Raw genomic sequence first — 25,685 nt, 5'->3', positions numbered from 1 at the left:
ACACATATAGTTGTACATATTCATATAAATATTTCTTGAGGCCTTACTGCACACACAGCCCAGGGTCAAGCCCGGGGAGACAGTGATGAAAAACAGTGACATGGAATTTACAGAGCGGTGGGAAGACCTGCAATAAGCAAGTAAACAAACACGTTCATATCTAACTACAAGCTGGGCTGAGAGTTGGGGGGGGGGGGTGGTAGTTTAGACGCTACTTGCCTCAATCTGGTCCCAGGCCTCATAGGGGTCTCTGTGAGGTGGTGACAGTAGAACTTCTCTTGAAGATGAAGAGGAGACATTTAGAAAGACAAGGAGGCAAGAGGACTTCCAGCAACAAGGACAGCATATGCAAAGGCCCTGAGGTAGACAGGAACAGGAACACAGCCCTTTCACGGCAGCTCTTGGAGATTATTGTCAAGGAGCAGAGATTCTGCAGGGACCAGGAGCTTGGTCTATTGTGTGCACTGCCATTAACTGCTGCATCTAGGACAGTGCCCAGAACATATGGGTGCTCAATAAATGCTGTTGACAGTGTGACTGGCCACTCTGACCTCTACTCTTGGATTTTCAGGTTCTGAACAGCTTAATACATTGAGCGTTTGCCCCAGCTGCTGCTAATCCATCCCAAAGGTCTTACACTCCATGTTCTTCAATTCTGAGGCCTGTTGTGGGGCCCAGCCAGGCTGCTCCTTGAGGCCTGCACCCTGGTGGCTCCAAGGAGCATGGGCAGGCCTGTGGTACCAGTTGCAACCTGTAATTTCAGAGGCACAGAGCAGCGGCCCGGCCCTCTGCCCAGCCTACAGGCAGTTCAGGGACCTCACGATGTACCCACCAGGCAATTAGCAGCTGTGGCCCCCGCCCTGCTAAGCCGCCATGGCCACCCCCACCTTGGGTCTCTGTCAGAATCCTCCCCATTATAGCCTGGGGCAGCCACCCTGTCCACTGCAGCCCCCAACTCCAATCCCTCATGGGCCCAGGGCCATTTCTAATTACATAGCCCCCAAGGCCACTGGGACCTACCCTCTGGGCAAAAATAGTCCAGGACTTTCATGTGGCAGGAGAGGCCTGGGCTGCAACCACATGATAGCACAGGCCTGGCCCTCATAGGGACACCCGTGGAGCAGCCTCCTGCCTGGTGGCTCTTGGGAGGCAAAATGGCCTTGACCAGGCAGGCCCAAGCTCTAGGTGTTCCAGGAAACCTCCCTGGGCCTCCGTTTCTCTATCTGTAAACTAGACACATTCACTTATTCCTCAGGTGTTTACTAAGCACCTACGTATGCTGGGCACTGTGCCCAGACAGTGCCACACCACGGCCTGGGCTATTCCCCCTGCCTGGAGCACTATCCTCCACACTCCCTTGCCTGACCCCCCACTACATATTGTACCTCAGTTATTGCCACCTGTAAGAAGCCCTCCCTGAACCCCAGCTGGGCAGTAATGGCCTGTTTACACTGCCTCTCAACTGTTAACTTTTCAGAGCCAGAATCAATGCCTTTTCCATCACTGTATCCCTGGCACCCAGGCCTGAAACATGTTAGATGTTCAATAAATGCCCACCCACTGGCAATACCCTCCCCCATGTTATTTTGCTTGTTCACTGATCCACTTAATTTTATTGAGCGTCTGCTCTGCTGCAACTCCAGCAGGGAGAAAGACAGACCTGGCCCTCTGTCAGGGATCTCCTGGCAGAAGAGACAAGTTGACCAGCAAATAGGGATGATGACCCACCATATAAAATGCTGTCAAGAAAATAAAAAGCATGAGGAGATAGGGAGTAGCTTGGAAGGGGCTGGGCAAAAGCCTGGGCAGCTATTTTAGCAGTCTTGATCAGGGACTGACCTCTCCAGAGAGGTATCCACAAAGGATAAAAGGAACCAGTCAAGTAGAGAAGGAAGATGAGCTTCAGGCCAAGGGAGCAGCAAGTGCAAAGGCCCTGAGGCAGGAAACCCTCCTCCAGGGAAATAAGACCCAGTGCTGCTGACTCGTACTCATCAGGGAGCAATTACAGCATGGAAATTGGGAGACCTGAGTTAGTGCCCGGCTCTTCCCCTCACACACCATGTGTCCTGAGTCCCAGTTTCCCTTCCTAGACCAGGAAGGGCCTGAGGAATCTTCTTAAAGCTCTGTTGTTCTGTGATTCTCAGTAAATTTCCCACTTGTTTCAAGAGCCACCCTAGCTCCCACTCCCAGAAAACAACCCAACTGGATGCTCACCTGTTGCTGGTAGGGGAGAAATATGGTGGAAAACTGTTTGGAAAAACAGTTTGATGGGTTTTATAAAGTTAACCATTCACTTCCTGTCTGACCCAGGAATCTCTCTCCTAGGTATTCACCCAGGAGCAATGAAAACACACAACATCCACACAAAGACAAAAGCAGCTTTATTTATAAGAGTGAAACACTGGCAATAGCCTAAATGCCCACCATCAGGAGAACGAACACACAGATGGTGGCACATCCTTGGCACCACTGGGACTCTCCTCATCAATGCATAGGAACAGGTGTGGCTGAGTCCCACCCACACACTCAGCAAAAGAACTGGCACCAGGAGAACCAACTTTGGATGATCCGGTCTACATGAAGTTCTAGAACAAAGGCAGAACTAAGCTATAAGGCCAGAGTCAGAAGAACAGTTACCGTAAGGTAGTACCAGGTAAAAAATACACATAGAATCTTCTGGGGCTAGAACTATGTGGTATCTACACCTCGTGGTGGTTATGTGGGTGCACAGCTATGAAAAATCAAGCTGTAACTTTCAGGGTTTTTGCACATTATGTAGGTTAGGACTCAGTAAAAGTTTTCTTTAAGAAAAAAAAAACAAGAAACCTTCATCCTTTATCTTTTTGGTAGTGTGGAGTGGTGGGGCACCCCACAGGCTGAAGGCTGGGGGTCTTGGAGCTTCCTGTGACCACGGTGGCCTGGCCAGCTGCATGCACAATCCCAGGTAAACATTTACATTCCTCAGGGCCCCATGTGAGCAGAGCTCTGTTAGCCCTGGGTGGGAGCCATCTGCATGGGGCAGGAATGTAAACACTGGCTGCCATGCTGCAGAACTGGCTCTGGTACCCTGCTCTGCCAACCACCAGTTGCCCATAGGCCCATCCCTTGCCTCCAAAGTGACTTTGTTCTCACCTGCTGCTGATGAAGAGAGAAAAATTGCCAGCAACCTTGGGCCTGGTTCACTCCCACAGTCCATGGGTGCTCCACCACCATCACCAAAAAGAGAAGGATGCAGTGCAAAGGTCCTGGGGTGGGGAAGGCCTGGTGCTTCCGGGAGTGGAAAAGAACCTGATATATCTGGAACAGAGTGCATGCGAGGGACAGTGGGAAGAAGTGAGGTCAGAGGGTACCAGGGCTGGGTCGTGGAGGGCTTACTATCAGTGAGAGAGGCTGGTAATGGTTCCCACGTGGGTAACCCTTCACTGTGTCTTTCGTCTCTTTGTATCAAGCCTTCCTCATCTTCACCACCCCCAACATACACACACAGATACACTTTCCCTCGAGGACCCTGACCAAGAGACAGCCCAGGGTTCCACCTATGAGAAGGTGCTCAGCCCCTCCTTCCTTCCCTCCCTGACCACTCATTTCTGACCCAGATGGGAGCCTGAAACACGGTGGCTCAGAGGCTCCTGACAAAGACAAGCCACCTCCTCCCAGCAGCTGCCATAAGTCAGCCTACTGCCTCTGGGCCCAAGGGTGTCCTGGGAAGGGCCTCACAGACAGAGTCTCCCATGATACCCAGACCCACCCACCAAGTAGGAAAGGGCCAGGTGGGGTGGAAGTAAGGAGGTTAACCTATCCAGGATGAGCCAAGACCATCTGCCCTTCAGGGGCATTCAGGTTCTGCTGCTTCTGAGTGACCTTGGACTGTTATTCAACCACTATGACCCTCAGCATCCTCATCTGTAAAATGGGAATAATGACAACTCCCACCTCTCTGAGTTCTTGTGGGAATGCAACAGCCCTTGGTACCTAGAGCTTAATAAATATGCTAATCATAATAAAAGCAACAGTGGTGACAGCTGGGACTGGGAGTCTTTATGACACCACCTGGGCAGCAGCTCATACCTAAACTGGCATAGCAGGTGCCCCCTAAGGCTATGGGCTGGGAAGGCCCAAACGTGGCATGAGGGCAGGCCTCAGTGAGGGTGCACACGCAGACCTAGGGCTTGTCTCCCGCTCAACCCACTGCCCAGCCAGGGCTCAGGAGTGAGTGAAGCTAATTGACGCCCCAAGACTAAGTCCCACCTTCATGAGCCAGACACATGTGGGTGCTGGCCTACAGGGCGCGGGGGAAGAAGGGCCCTGACAGCTGGAAACATCTGGTTTGAATTGTCAGTTGGAAGCACCCGCCAGGCAGCCAAGGAATTTGTGAGCTAATTTTAGGCCAAAAGACAGAGAGCTCAGCAGGGTGGGGTCTTGTTCCTCAAACCACAGGGGTGGAGGCTACGGGGACATGGAGACCTCTGTCATACCCTTTGAATGGCCACTAACTGGCACCTACTGTATGCCAGGCAGTCCACGCTTCTTCGACCCTCCACTGCTCTAGGAGTGGGGAGAACTCTCCCCATCTCCATGGTTAGTGAGTTGCCCAATGTCATGCAACTCCAAAGTGGTAGGACTGGGATTAGAACCAGGTTTGCTGGACTCCAAGCCTTAAACTTAAAGCTCCCTGGCTCTGCGCCCCTAAAACTTGTCTTACATTTTATCAGTCCCACTGCCTTGCCTCGGTCCTTACCCCTTTCCAAAGCCTCCTTTGCTAGTTTCTCTATTCAGTAGATGTTACCTGAATTCCTACAGTGCGCCAGACACCGTGCAGTGACAGGGAGAGAGTGAACAATGGAGATGGAGGCCCCATCTTCACGCGGCACATATCAATATTTCAATTCCATCACTCTCACAGACATCAGTACCTTGAAGGGAAAAAAGGGAGTGTCCTAGTGAATACCTGGTGCTGGGTTGCAGAGAGGGCCCCCTTGGGAAGGTGACATTGAAACTGAGACCTAAGGGATAAGAAGATGCCAGCCATGCAGTCATCTGGGAAGTGAGTACAGGCAGAGAAAGGGAGCAGCAAGTGCAAAGGGCCTGAGGCAGGAACATCTAGGGCCGGTGCAGAGCGAGCGGTGACAGGAGCTTTCCTTTACACATCCAGTCAAGATGTTTGTCAGCAGATGAGAAGGGGTTTGAGCAGGGCCGAAGTTTGGGTACAGAAACTTCCACTGTTGGGAGGAGGATTCCATGTCTCATACAGCTGTTTGTATCCAAGGATTTTTGTTGAAGGGCTGCTGAACTCCTTGGGGAAGTCATTGAAACCTGTCCCTCTTGGGGCTTTGGAGGCTGGACACAAGGCCAGACAATAGGATCTCTAGAAAAACCTACCCCAGGGGAGTAGCAGACAGCTCAGGACCAGGGCTGAGGTTGGCCACCATTAGGACTCATCTGTCCTAGGCCGCTTTGGCAGGGTTCCCGTGCCCAGGAGGAGAACCATGTTTGTACCACTTTCACGCTCAGGTCTCCTTGCTATGGGGCATATCCTTTCTCCTTCGTTCTTGGCAAGAGCAACATTAGGCTGTCCAGACACATACCCAAGCACAGCCCTCTCATCCTGCCAACCCTGGGCATGGTGCTGCCTAGCTCTGCAGGCTCCCAGGTGACATGAGCAGGGGCAATAGTGGCTACAGCCTTCCAGCTGCCAAGAAATGCTCGACAACGGCATTCAGGGAGCAGGGAAACTTCTCTGGGTTTCCAGAAATCTTTGGGATGGTGAAGTCTGTGGATCCCACGCTGCCGAGCAGGAAGTCTCTCAGCTGGATTTGTCTACCTTGGCACTCCTGACACTTTGGACCAGATGCTTCCATGTTGTGGGGTGGGGGGCTGCCTGTGCACTGTGGAGCAGCATCCATGACCACCACCCACTAGATGCCAGGAGCATCCCTCCCCCCAGCTGTGACAGTGCCTCCAGACATTGCCACATGTCCCCTAGGGGACAAAATCACCCGCAGGTGAGAACCACTGGCTCAGAGCATTCCTGTTTGGGCATTAACTATAGGATGGTGGTATTACTCACCCAGCTGGGGAAGCCTGGGACCCCCAGATTTCTTAACAATTTCAGTTTTTTTTCTGTCTGCTAGGAAAGATCACAAAAAAGCAGAGAGGTTGAGAGAAGCAAATCCAGCTCACCTATAATCCTACACTCAAGAGCTAACTTCTCTTAATAATTTGGTGTATTTCCTTCCAGTCTTTTTTCTACACTTGCTAATTCTAATAGTTATGATTTAATGAGCATTTACCCTCTGCCTGGCATCATGCTAAGAGCTTTCCATGCCTGTCTCATTAATCTCCTCAACATCCTATGAGGTGATATTATTATTCCATTTCACAGACAGAAAACTAAGACTCAGAGTTCATTTAACATTACATTATGGGCATTTTTCCATGTTAACTTTCAAAACTATCCTTTTCTTTTCTTTGCTTTTCTCATATTTTCTTTTCTTTTTCTGGAGACAGAGTCTCATTCTGTTGCTCAGGTTAGAGTGCCATAGCCTCAGCCTGGCTCACAGCAAACTCAAACTCCTGGGTTCAAACAATCTTCCTGTCTCAGCTTCCCAAGTAGCTGGAACTATAGATGCCTACCACCATGCCTGGGTAATTTTTCTATTCTCAGTAGAGACGGGTTTCACTCTTGCTCAATCTGGTCTTGAACTCCTAAGCTCAAGCAATCCTCCCACCGTGGCCTCCTAGAGTGCTGGGAGCAGGTGTGAGCCACTGAACCTGGCTCAAAAACATCATTTTCAATTGCCAAATAATAGTCTATTGATCATACTGCTGAGCTTGTCTTATTCCCAGTTGTTAGAATATTTCACCAATATTTCTGAGTCACCTACACTGTGCAAGGATTACTCTTGGAGGCTGGGGACAAAAATGAATCACAGTTCCGTCCCACAAGCACACACAGATGGTATGTGGGAGAGTGCATAGGTAAGAGGCTGATAGAGCTGTGCTCCTAAAAGCTCAGCAATCAGGTCTCTACCCACCTCTCTCCCTGGGGCACATGAGTACAAAGTCCTCAAAGCCAACTTTACTTGGACTCTAATTTACATGACACTTCAGACACAGAGGTTTGATCCTTTGTTAACCATCTCTAAATGTGGCTGAACTATATACCATGAAATGCATTGGAAAGAGCTACTCATACAGGAGCCATTTGCCATGTTTCTCTCCCAATGGATGTGCAGATGCCCCATGACTTGAGGTCTGAGAGCATCTTTGCCATTATAAAGGGGCACCATATTGGAAACAGTCCACGCCCTCTTTGGGGGACTCCTACCCTTCCCAGAGGCTGTAGGTTCCACATCTGGGCAGATGTTCACAGAGCCCTACTTTCAGGCTTTCCCTCTCTCCCAAGCTGCAGTCTCTTTCTGCCTAGCGAGCACCCTCTCTAGGGTCACACCCCCTCATGGCAACACAGTCCACTCCCTCCTGGTCTGCTTCCAGCCCTATGGAGTTATCTTTCCAGTGGAAAGCTAATATAGATACTCCCATTTTGCAGAAGGGGACACCAAGGCCTGAGAGTGTTGTGACAAGACCAAAGTCTCACAGAGTTGAGTTTAGGGCTGATGGGATTTGGTGGCCCCTCTGCTCCCAAAACACCAGGATGAGCAGCATCCAGTGACTGCCTCCCAGCACCGCCCACCCCAAAGTTGAGCACAGAGTGGCCTCCAGGGAGGTGTTCTGCAGCTGACAGGAAGTCAGCCTAGGACCTGAGTGATCTGGAGGCTTGGAGATTTGGGAAATTCCTAACACCTCCTTAAGGGGCCAGCCTTTGGTGGTTGGTGGCCCCAGAAAGTCTTGAGAGTTTAACTCAAGGTCTGTGATGTTCCAGCTGTGTGACCGTAAGCAAAGTCACTGAACCTCTCTGAGCCTCAGTGTGCTCATTTAAAAGTGGAGTTAAAATCAGGACCTTCCTCACGGGGTGAGGATTAAGTGAGAAAATGCAAGCAAAGACGTTAGCACAGAGTGGGCCCATGACTGGCACACAGGCGTGAGCTTCCCCTCTGACTGCTACTGTGATTGCCAAGGGTAACTGTCTACAGCAGGCGTCCTCAAACTGCGGCCCGCGGGCTACATGAGGCAGTGTGAATTGTATTTGTTTTTTACTTCAAAATAAGATGTGTGCAGTGTGTATAGGAATTTGTTCATAGGTTTTTTTTAAACTATAGTCCAGCCCTCCAACGGTCTGAGGGACAGTGAATTGGCCCCCTGTTTAAAAAGTTCGAGGACGCCTGGTCTATGGGGTGCTGGGCCCTGTGGCCACCCTGGGTTACCGGTGAAACTCAGAGAGGCACACAGCAAAGACAGAACCAGGCATCAGACTGGCTTCCATCTCCCTCTTGAGTCTTTTGGGGGAATGAAACATCTACCAGTCTCTGCCTTATATGACTCCCATCTGAGGGTGAATGACGGACACACAGTGGCCCTCTGGAGACATGAGCAGACACAGAGGCACCAATTTACAGATGGAGAGATCAAGCTCCAAGTAGGAAAGGAATAATCCAGACCAATTTGTAGGTCTCTATGCCCAGACCTGGGGCAAGGACAGGGTGAAATACCACCTCTCAGGAAGTAGAGAAAGGGAGGACCAGCAAAGGAGGAGCCCAGAGGCATGGCTGAATCCAAAAAGATCTCCAAGGCCTGGGGGAGCTAAGCCTTAAAGAGTGGGAGCAAAGGTGGAGAGGACAGGAAGAATCAGGCATGGATGAGAAGTGAGGGGATCAGTCTGCCCAAAGAGGCAGGCATATAGGTTAATGGGAAGCAAGTGAAGAAGCTGGAAACTTCTGGACTTGGGCACTAGGGAAAACGTTGATAGTCTTTGAGCAGAGGAGCAGCCACTGACGGTTAAGGAGGGTTAGACCTACGTAGGACATTGTCAGGGCATCCCCAGCTACAGCTTACTTGGGCCTCCTCAACCGCCAGTGCTGGGGAGGGGCTGCTATGGGAGCTCCAGAAAGCAAGTCTAAGCTCCTCTGCCCTCCTCCTGTGGGCTTGCACAGCCTCATGAATTTGCCTGCTTGCCTCCATGCATGTTAATTTGCTTGCTTCCTAAGATACATTTTACACACAGTAAAACACACCAGTCATAAAAGTGCAATTTGATGAGTCTTGGCAAACCTGGGGACCCATGTCACCAGCATGAAGACCAAGATAAAGCATGTTCCCATCAGGACAGAAGTTTCCTGTGAGACCTCCCTAATCATTCCCTGCTCCCAGCAGTAACCGGTGATCTGATTTCTATCACCATAGGTTAGTTTTGTGTTTTCCAGAATTTATCACAGGAATCACACCGTATAGCACATAGCCTTGCATGTCTCTCTCACTGGGCATAATGTTTGCAAGAGTCATTATTCTTGGTGTTGGTGTGCATGTCAGTACTTTGCTCTTTACTCTGGGCAGCATTCCATGGTGTGGCTGGATCACAGCACATGAATCCATTCACCAGTGGATGGATTCCTGAGGGTTTCTAGTTTCTAGACTCTTACAATTAAGCTGCTATGCACATTGTATATGAGCCTTTGTATGATCATATGTTTTCATTCTCCTGGATAAACACTTGGGAGTGGAGTTTCTGGACTGTATGGTGAATACTTGTCGAACTTTATAAGAAACTGCCCTTTGTCAGCACATATACTAAAACTGGAATGCTACAGACAAGATTATTAGCATGGCCCCTGCACAAGGATGGCATACAACTTTGTGAAATCTTCCATTTTTAATTACATACTGTATTCTCCAAGATGCTAAGAGAGTGGGCATAAAGTGTTCTCACCAGAAGAATGATAAATATGTGAAGTAATACAAATGCTAATTGGCTAGATTTAGGTATTCCACGATATGAGCATACTTTAAAACATGATACTAGCATTGTACACAATAAATGTAATTTTAGCTGTCAATTTAAAAAATGGAGCGGTTGTACCTAAATATACTAGATTCAAAAGTTAGTAATAAAAGTACATTCTTTTCAAAAAAAGAAAGAAAGAAAAGAAACTGTCCTAGTGGTTTCCACAGTGGCTGGACCATTTTGCGTTGCCCCTGGCAGTGTGTGATTGTTCTAGCGTCTCCACATCCTCACCAGAAGTAGGCATTGTCAGGCTGTCTAATTTTAGCCCTTCCGGCAGTGCAAAGTGGCCTCTCGTGTGGTTTTGATTTGCATTTCCCTGGCACTAGGGATCTTCTGAGATCTTTTGCAAGCAGGCTTCCCAGCACCTGCGCCTTGAGTTTGACCACACCCTCAAGACTCGACATGGCTCACCCCCAACCTAGGACTCCCCTCACCCCAACCTTCTCCTTCCACAGCTTCCCTAGCTGCCGAGTGGTGCCCCCCTTGGTACCGCTGCCCAAGTCAGAAGGCTAAGATTTCAACATCCCTCTCTGTCACCCCATCCCTCACCAACTGTCAGCAGTCCTTCTTCCCACCCCCATATCTCTCAGTTCCACACCTTCTCTGCACCCTGCTGTGCCCGTCATCCTCATGCAGCCTTCCCCCCTCCTTGCAGTCTCCCCGTCCACTCCCCCAGTGCATGCTCTGGTGCCTCCTGCTGCTCCTGATGCCTGGGACAGCCTTCTACCTGTTCTCACACTCCCAGGTCAAAACTCTGCATCTTTCAAGTGTCCACCACCACGTTCCTGGCCCACCCCCACCCCCAGGTCTGGCCCCAGTACACATACCCCCAGCCTCTGGCACCTCTCCTCTGAGCTCTGGGCCCAGATACAGTCTGACCTCGTGGCGGATCATTTGATTAATGTGTCCCCTCTCTCTCTATCCCATGAGTCCCAAAGGCCATTGCCAGGCCTGTCCCACTGGGGATGTGGCATCCCCAGGCTTAGCACAGTGCCTGGTCACTCCCTAACAATCTGTTAACTTGGTTGGATTGCTGATGGAGGTGGGATCTGAGAGAAGAATCTGGGGAGCTCCTGCCCAGATCAGCTGTTGGATAGTGGCAACCCCAGCCTAGAAGAGACAGGGGACCTGGAGCAAATTTGGCCTGCCGTCCTGGGCCCCCCATTTCCTGTCTGCTCTCCTTCCTTCCCTGCAGCAGAGCTAAAATCAGCAGTGTGTGGTTTCCTAGCAATGAAACTTGCCAGAAAGGGTGGCACTTGTGGCTCAAAGGGGTAGGGTGCCAGCCGCATATGCCGGAGGTAGCGGGTTCAAACCCAACCCCGGCCAAAAAAATAGAAACTTGCCAGAGCAAGTGGTTCTGCTTTCTGAGTCTCAGTTTCTCCAACAGGAAAATGGGACAGGCCTTATACCCTCGACATGGGGTCATGCAAGGCCTGAATGAGACAAGGAGGATAAAGTATTTGGCAAGGTGCTAAGCATGCAGTAAGTGCTCAATAAATCCCGGCTCTGTGCTCCTAGTCTTCTCTCTTTGTCCTTGGCCCTGGCTTTGCTGTGTCCTGTTCTCGACAAGGAGGGGGCTGGGCTCTGTGCAGTCACCCTTCCAGGAAATAGAGCCTTCCCTCAGCAGTCAGGAGCCACAAAGGGTGACTAATGGGGGACGTCCAGGCACTAAGCAGGTCAGCAGGGGTGGGATTTGGGGGCATGGAATTCCCCCCAAAATCCCATTGAGAGCTCAAGGACAGTGTGACATAGTGGTGAAAACATGGCTTGCAGGCCTGAGTTTCAATCCTGGATCCCCAAGTGTGATCTAGGGCAGGTAACTTCACCTCTCTGAACCTCAGTTTCCTCTTCTGTAAAATGGGTAGGCCCTCTTTTGAAGACTGAGGGGATTCACAGAGACATTGCAGATGCATGTATTCCAGATGTGTTTGCTAGAGGGATGAGCAGGGCGATGCAGGATGGTGGAATTCAAGGGCATGAGAGGCCAGGCTGGAGGAAGGGCTCCTTGGTGCCTGCCATGAGCGCCAATCAGCACGTGTTTCAGAATTTCAGTTGTTTAATAAATGAAGATGTACGATATTAAAACCCAAGGTCATCAATACTCCAAACTCACCACCCCCCGGTTATTTTTCTACATTCTTCTCCCTCCAGTACGCTTGAGCTTTCATTGACTTCTGTTGTATCTCCTACTAGGTAATGGTTTGGTAGCTCAAAATCGACCATGGGAGTATTGACACTGAGGAAATTGTCAAACACAATGGCTGTTTTTAATTGGGAGCCAGTTGTTAAACATTTACTGGCTCTCCTGTGGGTTTGGGGCTGCTTCCCTGCTGAAGAATTCCCTCTCCTTCATCCTCAAGTCCTGACAGAGTGACACACCCGGCTTCCAGCAGCGCCAAGAGCTGGCGGCGGGCGCCCCCTGGTGGCTACTTCTGGCACCCAGCATCACCAAAGCTGGAATTTTAAATTCCTCACTTGGGGAGAGCAAGGTGTGCAGGGGAGGAGGGGAGGAAATAGCCTCTTCCAACCGAGATGGAGAACCAACCAGTCACACAGCACCCTTGAGCTGAAGTGCTTTGGAAGCCCTCCAGGCATAGGGGACAGCCCCTTGGAGGCCAGTATGACAAGACCCCCGGAAAACCTCTCAGATGTCTCTACATCCTAAGCTCCCTCTCTCTGATTTTTCTGATCCTCCCTTTGAGGGGAGGAGAACTGCTTCTCCTGACCCATCAACCTGTCTTCTCTAGACCACAGGGGACAATCCTGCCCGCAGCCACCAGCACCCCAACAAAGTATTTCGAACACACCTTCCTGTGTGTAGCAGTTGTTCTAGAATTTCAGGAGCAGGGGACAGACACACCTGGTGGCTGTCTCCCCATGCCTCCCCAGGTCTCTCCCCTTTTCCCCAACCCTCTTTCTGAAACTGCAGCCAGCACATCCCAGACTCAGCCTCCTCTTAGAACTCTGCCTTCATAGGCTGCGCCCTGGGGCTGGGAGCCCTTCGGTCTCAAGGAGGCCACTAAAGTATTTTTCTAGAAGAGAAAAACATTTCTCCCCTGAGATAAATTTTACTCTTCTCCTAGAAGGTAGAAAAGTATGTTTCAAGCAGCAGTTTGCTTCTCTGTATGGAAATGACTAAAAGGTATTTGGAGGCCAAAGATCAAGAGTTTGATCTCATCTCAGCCACTATCCATGGGCCTCTGTCTTCTGATCTGACCTTTCTAGGGACAATGCGAGTTTTGAAAGAGATAACATGTGCATGTGGTTTAAGTGTTGTTTAAATCAGGAGGCCAACCATCCTGGTTTGCCAGGGCTGAGTTCCTCAGGATATGGGACTTTCAGTGCTAATTTCAGGGAAGTCCCAGGCAAACTGGGATGACTTGGCACTTTATACTTCCATCGGGGATCAGCAAACTCACAGAGCTGAGTCCAGCCTGCCACTTGCTTGTAAATAACCTTTTAATGGGACACAGCCACACCCATTCATTTAAGACGCATTGTCAATGGCAACTTTTATACTACAAGGACAGAAGTGAGAAGTGACCACAGAGCCTGTATGGACAGAGAGCCTAAAATATTTACTGTCTGGCCCTTTAAGAAACAGTTTGCCAGGTCAGTTGCAGTAGCTCACACCTATAATTCTAGCACTCTGTCAGGCTGAGGCTGGAGGATCCCTTGAGTTTAGGAGAACAGCCTGACCAAGAGTGAGACCCTGTCTCTACTAAAAATGGAGAAATTAGTTGGGCATTGTACTGGGCATCTGTACTCCCAGCTACTCGGGAGGCTGAGGAAGGAGGATCACTTGAACCCAGGTGTTGAGGTTGCTGTGAGTTAGGCTGATAGCACAGCACCCTGGCATAAGTAACAGGGAGACTCTGTCTCAAAAAAGAAAAACAAACGGAAAAAGAAAACATTTGCTGGCCCCCAAATTTTGCCACCTTTTGACAGCAAGTTGTACAAAAGCTCTGTCAGCTGCAGCTATGCTCACCAATGTGAGTAGCTCCTGGTGTTAATGAGAGTCAAAGCCTATGTGGGGAAAAAAAAAAAAAAAGAGGTGGGGGTGGGCTTCTGCTTGACTGAACTGCACTCAGCCTCCAGAATCTTCTCCTAGGTCCATCTGTGTATTTCCTTGCAAAGTCCAGTTTTAATGAGAACTCTGCTAAGTCAGTTAGCAGTAACTCCCCACCCTGGATATCTGGTCACCCTCAACATGTAATGGTGATTCCTCATCCTCCACCACCCCCAGGGGATGTCTGGGCACCCTGGCCTGCCTTTAGCAAGAGTCCTGTTCTTGGTCTGTTCAGCTAGAATCCCCCTGACCCTTGGTGCATCTCCTCTTAGTAATTTTCTACCAGTGACCCCCACCTGCTCCTTGCCTGTAAAGTCCCACTTGGCCAGTTCCCTCTGCCTTGAATGAAGTCTTCCTTACCATGCTTCAACAAGTGTCATTGAATAACATTTCTCTTTAGCAAGAGGATGCCATTGATGATTAGAGGGACATTAGTCTGAGATTTGGGGGAACCAAATTCTATCAGCCAAAACTAGGTCATAGGTGGAACCCCAGGGGACCAGCCCTCCCTTTGCCTCCCACAACCTGAAACTTTTCCTGGCCACCCAAGGACATACCAAGATGCCCCTCCTGCCCAAAAGGCAGTACGGAACTCAAGCTAACTGCTTATGAAGGAGCTTCCTGAGGGGCCCGGGGCTGAGAGCAAACAGCCAAAGACCAACCCCCACCCTGTGCTGAGGGGTGAAGAATTTCAGGAACACTGCCTGGAGGAGACAGCCTTGCTAATTTGAAGGAGGCAACCATGGTGTGTTCATTACATATTTATTGAGTGTCTGTGCTGTGCATGGCCCTGGGCCGGGCAAGGGAATGCTGCAGCAAACCAGGCAGAGCCCACTCTGGTTTGCTGCAGCAATGTGGATGCAGGGCAAGATGAACAGACTGGTTGGGGCTACTCTGTTACCAGAGGGAAGCTCTTTAGTCCACAGTCTCAAAGCAAGGTCTTTGGGCTCTCCAAACCCACCCTAGCCCTCACAGTCTGAGGCCTCACTGTGGGCTCCCCAGAGAAGGGCCTGGAAAATCTGCAGAGCATCAGGAAATGGCCTCAGAATCCCTTACTCTTCCCCACTGCCTGCAAAAGGTCTCCTCCCTGTTTGGTGACCATGGCAACCAGAAGACAAAGGCAATGGGAGCGGGGTGAAGGAACCCAGTCTTCCTTGGGTTTGTGGGGATGAGACTCCAGTGGCCTGGAGAAAAAAGGATGGCAGAAGGAAACATCAGATGGGGACAGGAAGGAGAGGTTTGTCTGGGCCAAATGGCCACTTCCCATGGTCTGTGGCTGGAGGTGCCTGGGCTTCCCTGGAGGCAGGAAGGAGAAAGAGATGGTTCCACTTGCCCATCCTGCTTGGCGGCAGGACTGTGGCCAGTCTTGGTCCTTGTCTGGGCCAGCCAGGGTTCATTCCCTGCAGATACCCATCCCTGGGGTTCTCTGAGGAAGCCCAGACCCACAGAATGGAGGCCTGGGTGCTCAATGGTGGCCCAACTGGGCCAGGGAGGGAGCAAGGCAGCCAGCCAGGGCCTTGCTATGGCAGGAAGCTGTGCAGGGTGAGGTCATCGCCTTCATGGTCCTCCCCAGGCTCTGGCATCAAGCCCTGGCTCTTGGCCTTGGGCAGGCGCCCATTGGCCATAGCAGGGGGCCCCTCACCCCCATCAGGCAGCAGGGACGAGATGCAGACCATCTCAGTGGGGGAGTAATTCCGCACAGGGTATGTGTGGTTCTTGCGGGAGAGGCGGACTGCCAGCACCACAGTGCACACAAGGAAGACAGTGGCCACAAGGGCCAGGATAAGGATGGCCAGCAGGCACTGCTTCACGGGGATATGGTCTGGGGGCCTTGTAGGGGTGGGGGCCACAGTGATTATAGGGGGGAAAGTCTGCCCATTTTTCATGTTGATGACGGCAGACAGATTACTAGCTGCCACAGGGATATTCTTCGTGGTGGCTGGCTCCATGGACAGGGCCACTGAGGGAAGGGCTTCTTTTGCAGCTGACTTTGTGTATAGAGCCTCTACGATTGTAGGGTTTACAGGCAGGCCCTCAATGGCAGTGGATTCTGCAGAAAAGGCCTCCGTAGCAGTGGGTTCTGTGGATGGGGCCTCCGTGGCACTGGGTTCTGTGGATGGGGCCTCCGTGGCACTGAGTTCTGTGGATGGGGCCTCCGTGGCACTGAGTTCTGTGGATGGGGTCTCTGTGGCACTGGGTTCTGTGGATGGGGCCTCCGTGGCACTGAGTTCTGTGGATGGGGCCTCCGTGGCACTGAGTTCTGTGGATGGGGCCTCTGTGGCAGTGTGTTTTGTGGGTGGAGCCTCTGTGGCGGTGAGTTTTCTGTATGGGGCCTCTGTAGCAGTGGGTTTTATAGACAGGGCTTCTGTGGCAGTGATTTTTGTGGATGGGGCCTCCGTAGCAGTGTGTTCTGTGGACCAGGCTCCTGTGGCAACAGGTTCCATGAACATGTCCTCCGTGGCTGCTGGTTGAGTGGTGTGTGCTTCCATGACTGCTGGCCCTGTGGACAGGACCTCCTGAGTAGCTAGTGTCATGGACAGCAGAGCGCCCTTGTTGGATAGATCACCTGTGATGGAAACACTCACAGTGGCCAGTTCTGTGACCAGAGGGTCCAGTGTGACCAGAGTCAACTGTGAGGCCAACTCTGTGCTCAGATTCCCCACGACTGCCCTTCCTGTGTCCAGGCCAGCAGAGTGCCTTGTGGTAGCCTCCACAGTGGTAGGCTCAGATTTTTGAGGTCCCACAGAACTTCTCTGCCCTGATGTTCCCATCATAGTTAGAAGCTTGAGGTTTGGTGTTACAACACCATTAAGCTCTTCTGGAGGGTCCGTGCCTACTGAGTAATACTCGTAATCCTCCTCCAAGGACGCCTGTCTCCGCCCCCGGGCAAGCAAGGGGCCTGGGGGTTTTCTGGCTCCATCTGTCCTGGTGTCCCACAGCCAGAGGCTGCTTCCAGGGCCCACAAGAGTCAGCAGCAGGAGGAGTTGCAGAGGCATAGCACCTGGGGGGAGACACAGGCAAAGGGATAACAGGACAGCTTCTCCTCGAGCCTGGTGAGCACCCTAGACTGTGTCCCTGGGCTACCACAGCGTGGAACATGTCTGGCATAGGGCAGCCACTGTGGCTTAGGCACCCCCAAGACCCAGCATGTCTCTGGCACAGAGAAGACCCTCAGCCAGTAGCAGCTATGATTTTTATTTATCAGCACGAATTAAGCTATCTGGGAGGGCCTTCTAACTTCCTCTGTATGTTGCATAGAAACTTCATTTGCATCTCTAACATTTTTGGTTAAAACATTTTATTTGTGGGCAAGACAACCCACTGAGGTATAGAAAGAAAATATTATGGCTCGGCACCTGTAGCTCAGCAGCTAGGATGCCACCACATACACTGGAGCTGCCCTGGCCTGTCAAACAGCGACAACTATAACAAAATAATAGCCGGGTGTTGTGGCGGGTGTCTGTAATCCCAGCTAAGTGGGAGGCTGAGGCAATAGAATCACTTACACCCAAGAGTTTGAGGTTGCTGTGAGCTAGGACACCACAGCACTCTACCCAGAGTGACATAGTGAGACTGTCTTAAAAAAAAAAGAGAGAGAGAAAGAAAAAGAAAATATTAGAGCTTCTGGTTATTAACTCTTTATGTCACACCTTCTTAATTTCCATTTTTGCATATATTTATAACATATATTAAGAGTACAGTAGTCCCTTTACACAATTCATAAGTAGGTCAGTTGCCCATTGATGAGGGCCATAAGCAGAAGCGTTTGGAAACCACAGACCTATGGAATAAAGCTGCTGATTAAAACTTTGAGGTTTCTTGGAGTCTGATTCTGTCCATGGACCCCTCCCCCTTCCCTTAGCCTCCACATTCCTCTGTTCCCCCTTCCCCTATCTGGGCTCTCACCCCTGATATCCCTTGCCCATCCTTGGCGTCTCAGTTTGTCTCATTCTTTCTCAGTGTACCAGTTTGGTCCCATTCCCTTTGGTGATGCCCTTGCTTGCACAATGGGGATGACAGTACTTACCTTGTAGGCTATTGTGAGGGTTAAATGAAGGTATGCATGCAAAGCCCTTGGTACTCTGCATGCCAAACTCTCAACAAAGGTTGGCTACTTTCAATCAAACTCTCCCATAAGTCCATAGGAGCCCAGAGCCATTAACTGCACTCTGGCCAGGAGAAAAATCTTTTCAGAACAGCCCTGCCCTCAGGGAGCTCATTGCATTTCCCTGTGGGTAGGACCACCACTGTCCTCCCTAAAAAGTAGCCAGAAAGGACAGTGCCTCTCATTTGGGCCATCTCATTGATCTTTCTTTCTGATATTGTGTCTTGTTTCCCTCTCTCCTTATACTCCCCCTGGCACTGGCTAGTGTTTATAGGATTAAAAATCCTGCAGTAAGCAACAGCTGCGCTCTGGGGCAGAATTCAGAATTCCAGGCTTCCCTGGGCATAACACCCTTCTGCAGCACACAACCCCTAGGACAGTGTCTGTTGCAAAGTGGGCATTTAATAACAGCCCCTGGACAATTTCCAGCATCTTCTTTTGTACTTCATTCATATGATTTGGAGGAAAGAGTGGTTGTCTGTCATTCCTTGGATGACTATAACTTACTCATGGGGCCCTCTGCCTTTAGGCTCAATATAGCCTCTTTTAATTAGATTATGTTGGTTTCTAAAATGCAAATCTGATCACATCTTAAAATAATTTCTTTTTTTTTTTTTTTTTTTTTGTAGAGACAAAGTTTCACTTTATTGCCCTCGGTAGAGTGCCGTGGCATCACACAGCTCTCAGCAACCTCCAACTCCTGGGCTTAGGTGATTCTCCTGCCTCAGCCTCCCGAGTAGCTGGGACTACAGGTGCCCGCCACAATGCCTGGCTATTTTTTTTGTTGTTGTTGTTGCAGTTTGGCCGGGGCTGGGTTTGAACCTGCCACCCTCGGCATATGGGGCCGGCGCCCTGCTCACTGAGCCACAGGTGCCACCTTAAAATAATTTCTTAAACCAACCTTAATGATATTTGCTCCAGGCATATCTGGCCCTTACAATTATCCCTCTTTTATGGAGCAGGAATCTGAGAGTCAGAGATGTGAAGTGACTTGCCCAACAACACATAGCAGATGGGTGGCCAAAATCAGATTTGAACCCAGTGAGGATTCAGGAAGGCTTTATGGAGAGACCTGACATAGGTGAGGAGACAAAAGGCTTGGGGGTGAGGATCTAGGTGGGAAAGGGAGGGCAGAGAAAGAAAAAGAGGCACCCCTGTCCTCCAGAAAAGTCAGCCAATGTTTTCCAGGTGCCATGCAGATCATACACTTAAAAGTACAGACTGTGTGGTCAGAAAAAAGATGTTTGAGCCCCCTTGAGACAGACCCTTTCTCCCTGAGCTTCAGTTTTTCCATCTGTAAAATAGGGATAAAAAACAATACCTATCCCATAGAGCTATTGAAAGAATGCAATAAGATGATGGATTCAAAAGTTCCAGGCTTATAGTAGATGCTTAAAAAATGTGGCATGCGTGCACACGCACACATCTTTGCCTCCCAAGGTGGCAGAGTTTCTTTGTATTCAGAGTAAAGTTCCTATTTGGGGGAATACCATATGGTCCAACCTTGGTCCCTCTTTCCTGGGGGTGGGGGACTTTAGGAAGAAGTCACCAGCTCAGAGACATATTTCATGATTATGAAAACACTCGCACCCACCACTCCCACTTGGGCAGTTCTCAGTTCCTGGAAGGCAGAGCCCTCAGCCACTTCCTGGAAGCAGAGAGGAAGGGGGCAAAAACACAAAGCCTGGCCCACCAGCTCCTGGAACGGGGTTGAGGGAGGCACCTTGGTGAGTTAGGGCTTTCTGCAGTCCAGAGGCTAGGAGAATAACACGGAGAAAGGGCAGGGCCACGTACTTAAAAGTGGGCTCTCACACTCAGCGGTCCCCTCCCCAACATCCATCCCCACAGTCCCCTGCAGGCATAGACAGTGGGTGGGTGCAGGGGGTGAAGGACAGAGCATGATCCTGAATCCCACATTCATCTGCACTTAGCAGGTATGTGAACTTGAGCAGGTTACTTCACTCTCTGTAAGCCTCAGTTTCCTCATCTGTGAAATGGGTGATATAGCTTCAAAGATGGTCGTGGGAATTGAATGAGATACTGCGTGATCATGCTCCCAGACATGGCTTCCAGCCAGGGTTATTTTATCTGGGAGATCCTCTTTGGGGCTGCGGACAAAGGAGCACAGGAAAAGGAGGCCTCAGGCTCAAGAAGCGTATGGAGCTGGTGACCTCCCCCAGTGGCCTCTGAGAACCCAGAAAGCTCCTGTTCTGTTGAGATAAGACAGAACACCAGCATAGCCCAAATCTCCCCTTCTGTGCCTGTCCAAAGAGACCGGCTTGTCTGGAATATTCCCAGTGTTGGTACTGAAAGCCCCTGGTCCCCAGAAGCTCCTCTGTCCCAGGCAAACAGGGTTAGGGGGGCTAGTCACCCCAGCCTGGTCTCTGTCATTCTGTGGGTTTCAAGAAGATGGGGGCATGGAGTCAGGCCATTAGCAGGCATTAGCCCATTTGACAGGAAGAAAACTTGAGGCTCTCAGACAGTGCTTTTCAACTGGTGTGCTGTGAGAGGATCTTAGGTGTGCCCCCCAAATTTTTAAAGATCATTAATTAAATTATTTTTGAAGGAAGTTCAAAGCACGGTAAGTATATTCTTTTTTTTACTCTTTTTTTTAAATTAACATAATTTAAGTGTGCCATGGAAGTTTTAACTATAGGTTCAAGTGTGCCATGTGATAAAAAAGGTTGAAAAACACTATTTTAAGAGATGCTGTGTCTCAGTTAAGGCCACACAGGGAGAAAGCAAAGGAGCTTTCCGCTCTATGTGCGTATGGCAGGTGGGATAGTAACTCTCTAATATTGGCTGAAACAAATGTAGTAGAATGAGATGTAAATGAATGAATTCATTCTCTCACCATATGGTGACCTCTTTCATCTTCCCCCCTGCTACACAGATTAGGGAAGCAAGGCTCAGAACAGTGGGGTCACTCTCCAGCACCTCCCTTCCACCTCTCCTCTCCCCAGAAAAGGCAGAAAAACAATCACATACCACAGGAGCCCATGGCTCAGAGGGTGAGAAGGGTCCAGGGCAGGGCTCTGAGGGAGGGGCACAAAGTGGCCACATCCTATTTGTCTTGACACTTGTCTAACAGAGTAGGACAGAGACTGCCATTTCCTGTCTTTCACCCTAAAGCCAGGTTGCCATGATCCTGGGCCCCATCCAGGCACGTGGGGCAACAGGCTGCCAGGGGGCCCTGCACCAGCCCCAGAGACTGCCGTGGAGCCTCTCTGAGCTACTTAGGAAAGATAGCCATGGGATTCCAAGAAGCTTAGAATCTCCCATCTGGAATCTGGAAATCCAGGAGTCCCAGCATGCAAGATTTTGTAATTTTAGAATCCAAAAGATTGAGCATCTCAGGGTGTGAGCTAAGCAGCCACCGAAAGAAAGGAAGGCTCCAGATTAACAAGTAGATCCAATGAGGTACAAGTGTTCCCCAGACCCCACTGCAGGTTTAGGTCGTGGTGAACTCCTATCTCACTTGGGAGTCATATCAAAGCAGATCAATCCCAGCTCTGTCTCTTGCAAGCTGTGTGACCTTAGTCAACCAAATCACCCCTCTGGACTCCTCGTCTGGAATACGAGGACAACAGTAGCATCTGTTCCCATGGGGCTTGAAGTAAGATGGTCCAGGTAGAATGCTGAACACACAGAAAGCGCTCAGGAAATGCAAGCTGTTGTCATTATTCTGCATTTAGAGGAGGGGAATCCCTGTTAACCATTGCCAAATCCTGAAAAAATCCCCAACTCTGGGGTAGGCCTTTACACACTTCTGATCTCCTTAGTCAGAGAGGGCAGAGGGCAGAGCCCCAGAAACCTGTGTCCTTTGTGAGCCCTAGGTACTGTCCACAGCCTCAACCTCCTCCAGTTTGTAAACATTGTTCTAAGAGTTGCATATGAATTATTGGCTCACTTGGGCCCCACAAGTCCCCACAAAGGATAGGTACCATTATTAACCTCTAGCCTTGCTAAGTGCCTAGCACCACTCAGCTAGGAAGACAGGGAGCAGGAACTCGGACTCAAGACGGTCTCCTTCCAGAGCCAAACTCAGTCATAAGTCGCTGTGAACAAGACTATGTCTGCCCTCAGGATCCAAAGAAATTCCACTTCTTCCCAGATGCCATCCCAGATTGTTCCAGACACAATGAGTTGACTCTGACTGTTTAAACCCTCTCTATCCCCCCCTTTCTGAGCAATGGGGTCTCACTATGTTGTCCAGGCTGATCTTGAACTCCTGGGCTCAAATGAGCCTCCCATCTCAGCCCCTCGGGTAGCTGGGACTGTGAGTACATGCCACCGTGTCCAGCTGTTTAAATCTATTCTAATGTTTATTTGATTTCTAAAAATTTATTCACGTTGGCCCATGAACTTCCAGAGGCCAACAAGCACAGGTGTCTTGCTGATCATGCCACATGCCCAAGACGGGTACACAGTGGGGGTCCTTGTGCACACACCTCTCAGGACACTGGCTCCCTTGGCTCGCAGGCAATGTGGCTGTCTGCCCTGATGGCCTCACCAGACCGCAAGGGAGCACAGGGTCTCCTGGAATCCCAGGGGCACATTAAGTGCCTGTTGTAGGAGTGCACTTGACAGAGGGAAGGGTCAGGCACAGACCTGCACAGACCATGCTGTCTTCAGATGTTTTCAACCACGTTTATCCACCGATGCGCCTCAACCTTTTTCCATTCTCTACCCTCATCCCCATTAAGAAGCCTCTTTAGATTATTTTTTCCTAGTTACAACCCTTCTCACAAAGGGTTGAGTTTTTTTTATGTGCCCTTTGCTAGGGCACATAAGAATTTTTGTGCTATGAGGTAGATAAGATTCCTCTGCTAGGAACTGAGTTTCACCTGTTGGAACCCAAATTTGCCAGCCGGATACAGAGGAGGTGAGGCATTGTGCACAAATGAATTCACTGATGCCCACACCTGGTTTTATTCTAACTACATATGGTTTTCTGAAGCCCCCAGTGACAGGTGGACACACACACACTTCCCAGCCATCCTCTCTCCTTCTGGTCTGCTGGCCCCACTGCCATTTTCCTATTCAAGTTCAGCAAAGGAGACTGGGAGACTCAGGTCTAGGACTACCATGGGCCCTACGGGCGACCTGCAGCTGGAAAGGGCTGTCTCAAGCCAGAGCGCTGCTACATGCAAGCCACCTCCACAGGCTACTTCTCCCTTGCCAGCTCAGTTTCCTCACCTGCAAAAAGGGTGAACCTCCAGGGTTCACCAATGACTCCCCTGCTCTGGGCCTCGCAGCTCAGCCCCTTCCTCTCTCTGAGTTTTGACTCCCCTGGCTGCTGGCCAGGCCTAGTGAGGGTAAGGGAGGCATTGTCACACAGGGTGCGGCTTCCCCGGGAAATCCCAGAGAAAGCCACCCTGGGGTCTGAGGGCTACCTCCTGAGCCCCTGCTCACGGACAGGCCTGGGCCCTGGAGGGCTCGAAGTCAGAGACAGGAAAGGGAAGAAAACAAGAGACCAGGAAAGAGGAAGAGGAATGCAGGCAACAGAAGCCTGGATCTTTGTCTCCAGGCTGTGTATGTCAGTGTTTGTAGGGAGCAGTGACTTTAGCCACGAGCCCCTAACATTACCCCAAAAAGGAATAAATACCCCTCCAATCCCAAATACAAATGAATAAGATTCTAGTTATTATTTTCTTTTTTTGCTAACAATAGTATCCTAATTCTAATATTTTAATAATTTGCCACAGAGATATGTCATTTTTTTCAATCTTATATAAAGTGGAAAGAATGCATCTTTGAAAAAAAAAATATTTTAAATTGTGGCTTAAAGATAAATCCTGTACTCTTCTTCCTTTCTGGAATCTTCCAGACTTAATCTCAGCTTTCCCGCTCAGCAAATCCCTTCACCTCACTGGGCCTGTTTCCCACCCATGATTTCTCTCATTTTCCAACTCAGAATGTTTCCCAGTCTATAGGCAAACCTGACAGGGAGGGCAGGTTAGAAGCTAATAGAGGTGAGATTTGGAAGAGACACTAGCGTAAGGCCACAGACTCCAGGAAGACCTTGGTCCTGAGCCCAAAGAGCCCTGGTGTGTCCACCCTCCCCCACAAGGGGCTGCACCTCTGGGAGGGCCAGACAGTCCTTCTCTGGGCCTCCCAGTGTCTGCAGGGCTGGCCCACTGGTCCCTTGGGACCTCCAGTCACACCCTGTGGTTTTACCAGCCAGCACTTACCGTGCTCAGCAGAGCATGGAACAGCTGCCTTGTGGACCCAGAAGAAGTGGCTTCTCTGCTTTAGTGACGAGGCTCCAGCCCACGCTGCCTGCTGGGCACTGCTAAGCACCCCCGGCTATGGTCCCGGACCCCACCAACCCCCAACGGCCGTGTGTGGAAGAAGGAAGCGAGAGTGTGGTTACTCAGGCAGGACCACGTGACAGCCCACACCCCCTTGTTTGTGACAGCTTTGGTGACAACGTTGATCAAGATGGGGTGAGTGGTGAGACAGGGACCTGCTGGGCCTAACAAGGCTCCTAGATTTCCGTAACTGTGAACACCAAGAACCGAGTGGGAACTTTCTGGGGAGAAGTGCTTTTGTTGGGGAGTGGGGCCCAAGCTAAGAAGGGCCACAGCATTACTCCAGCAGCAACAGAAAGTAGGGTGAGAGCGGACCCCACCCTGGAGGGAAGGGAGTAACCAGAGAAGAAGGAGGACTCTTACTTCTTGCTCAAGAGGGGTGGTGGGGGTGGGGGAGCAGAAAAGACAAAGCACAGACCTTTGTGGGGGTTTGCAGATGGGACACATTTCTTTTTTCTAGAGTCAAACATTATCTCTAGATGCAGAGCAGGTCCTTTTAGCTGCAATCGAGAACTTCTCTGGGGAGACAGATTACAGATTCCACACAGGCAAGACTAGCTTATTTCTCCGTCCTAATTTGCTCATTTAGTCCACTCTGGGATCCCAGGGTGGGCACCCTGAGATCCAAAGGCAAGCACTCAGGACTTTGGCCTACCTGCAGTTCTATCTAATGTGAAGGCTCACAGGGAAATGATGCAACAGACCATTTTGACACAGCGCGGTGAGTGTCACCCTGGGGTGAGCAAGCGAGGGGCCCCTGTCCCGCCCTGGGTGGGGACAGGAGATGGCTGGGAGGATCTTCCAAGGAGAAGTGGCACTTGAGATGACAAGCAGAGGTGAGCTGGGGGTATCCCAGGAGAGGGCACAGCATATAGGCAAAGTCTGGGAGGCCTGAGGATGCCCAGAACACTTTAGGAGAGCAGAGACTGTCTCTCAAGGTCTGCCCTGTGGCTTTGCACAACACAGGAGCTCAGGACATAACACAGAGAGTTCACATCCTGCCGTGCACACAGTTTGTTTTAAAATTAAAACCAGGACTGGGCATGGTGGTGAGCACCTGTAGTCTCAGCTACCTGGGAGGCTGAGGCAGGAGGAAGGCTTGAGCCCAGGAGTTGGAGATTGCAGTGAACTATGAGGGGGCCACTGCACTAGCCTGGGCGACAGAGTGAGATCCGTCATTCATTCATTCATATGTACATACATACCAGAGACCCAGAGTGTGTTGCCAAGACAGAAGCTCAAGCACCTTATGAAGCTATAGCTGGAGAGGGCCAAAAACTTACCCACCTGTACAGACAG

The 25,685-nt window shown here is 50.5% G+C and overlaps 2 protein-coding genes and 1 non-coding gene across 3 annotated transcripts in view; 1 reads left to right on the top strand and 2 right to left on the bottom strand.

Annotated features, from left to right (window-relative positions):
• The window catches only part of CORO1C (coronin 1C), a 148,960-nt gene that overhangs the window by 6,752 nt on the left and 116,523 nt on the right, over window positions 1-25,685 (bottom strand). The window lies entirely within an intron of this gene.
• Window positions 9,663-9,770, top strand: LOC128585169 (U6 spliceosomal RNA). The gene has a single exon (XR_008379909.1). It is a non-coding gene; the product is annotated as a U6 spliceosomal RNA (small nuclear RNA).
• On the bottom strand, window positions 14,721-24,418 carry SELPLG (selectin P ligand). The gene is made up of 2 exons (XM_053588994.1): window positions 24,267-24,418; window positions 14,721-16,968 (listed from the first exon to the last, which is right to left on the bottom strand). Exon 2 carries the CDS (start codon window positions 16,961-16,963, stop codon window positions 15,488-15,490), a length of 1,476 nt encoding a protein of 491 aa, XP_053444969.1. The 5' UTR covers window positions 16,964-16,968; window positions 24,267-24,418; the 3' UTR covers window positions 14,721-15,487.

Source organism: Nycticebus coucang, chromosome 4 (assembly GCF_027406575.1).
Source record: "Nycticebus coucang isolate mNycCou1 chromosome 4, mNycCou1.pri, whole genome shotgun sequence".
Classification (NCBI taxonomy): Eukaryota; Metazoa; Chordata; class Mammalia; order Primates; family Lorisidae; genus Nycticebus; species Nycticebus coucang.
The sequence above is the reverse complement of the archived record's forward strand: the minus strand, read 5'-3'. Positions and strand labels throughout refer to the sequence as shown.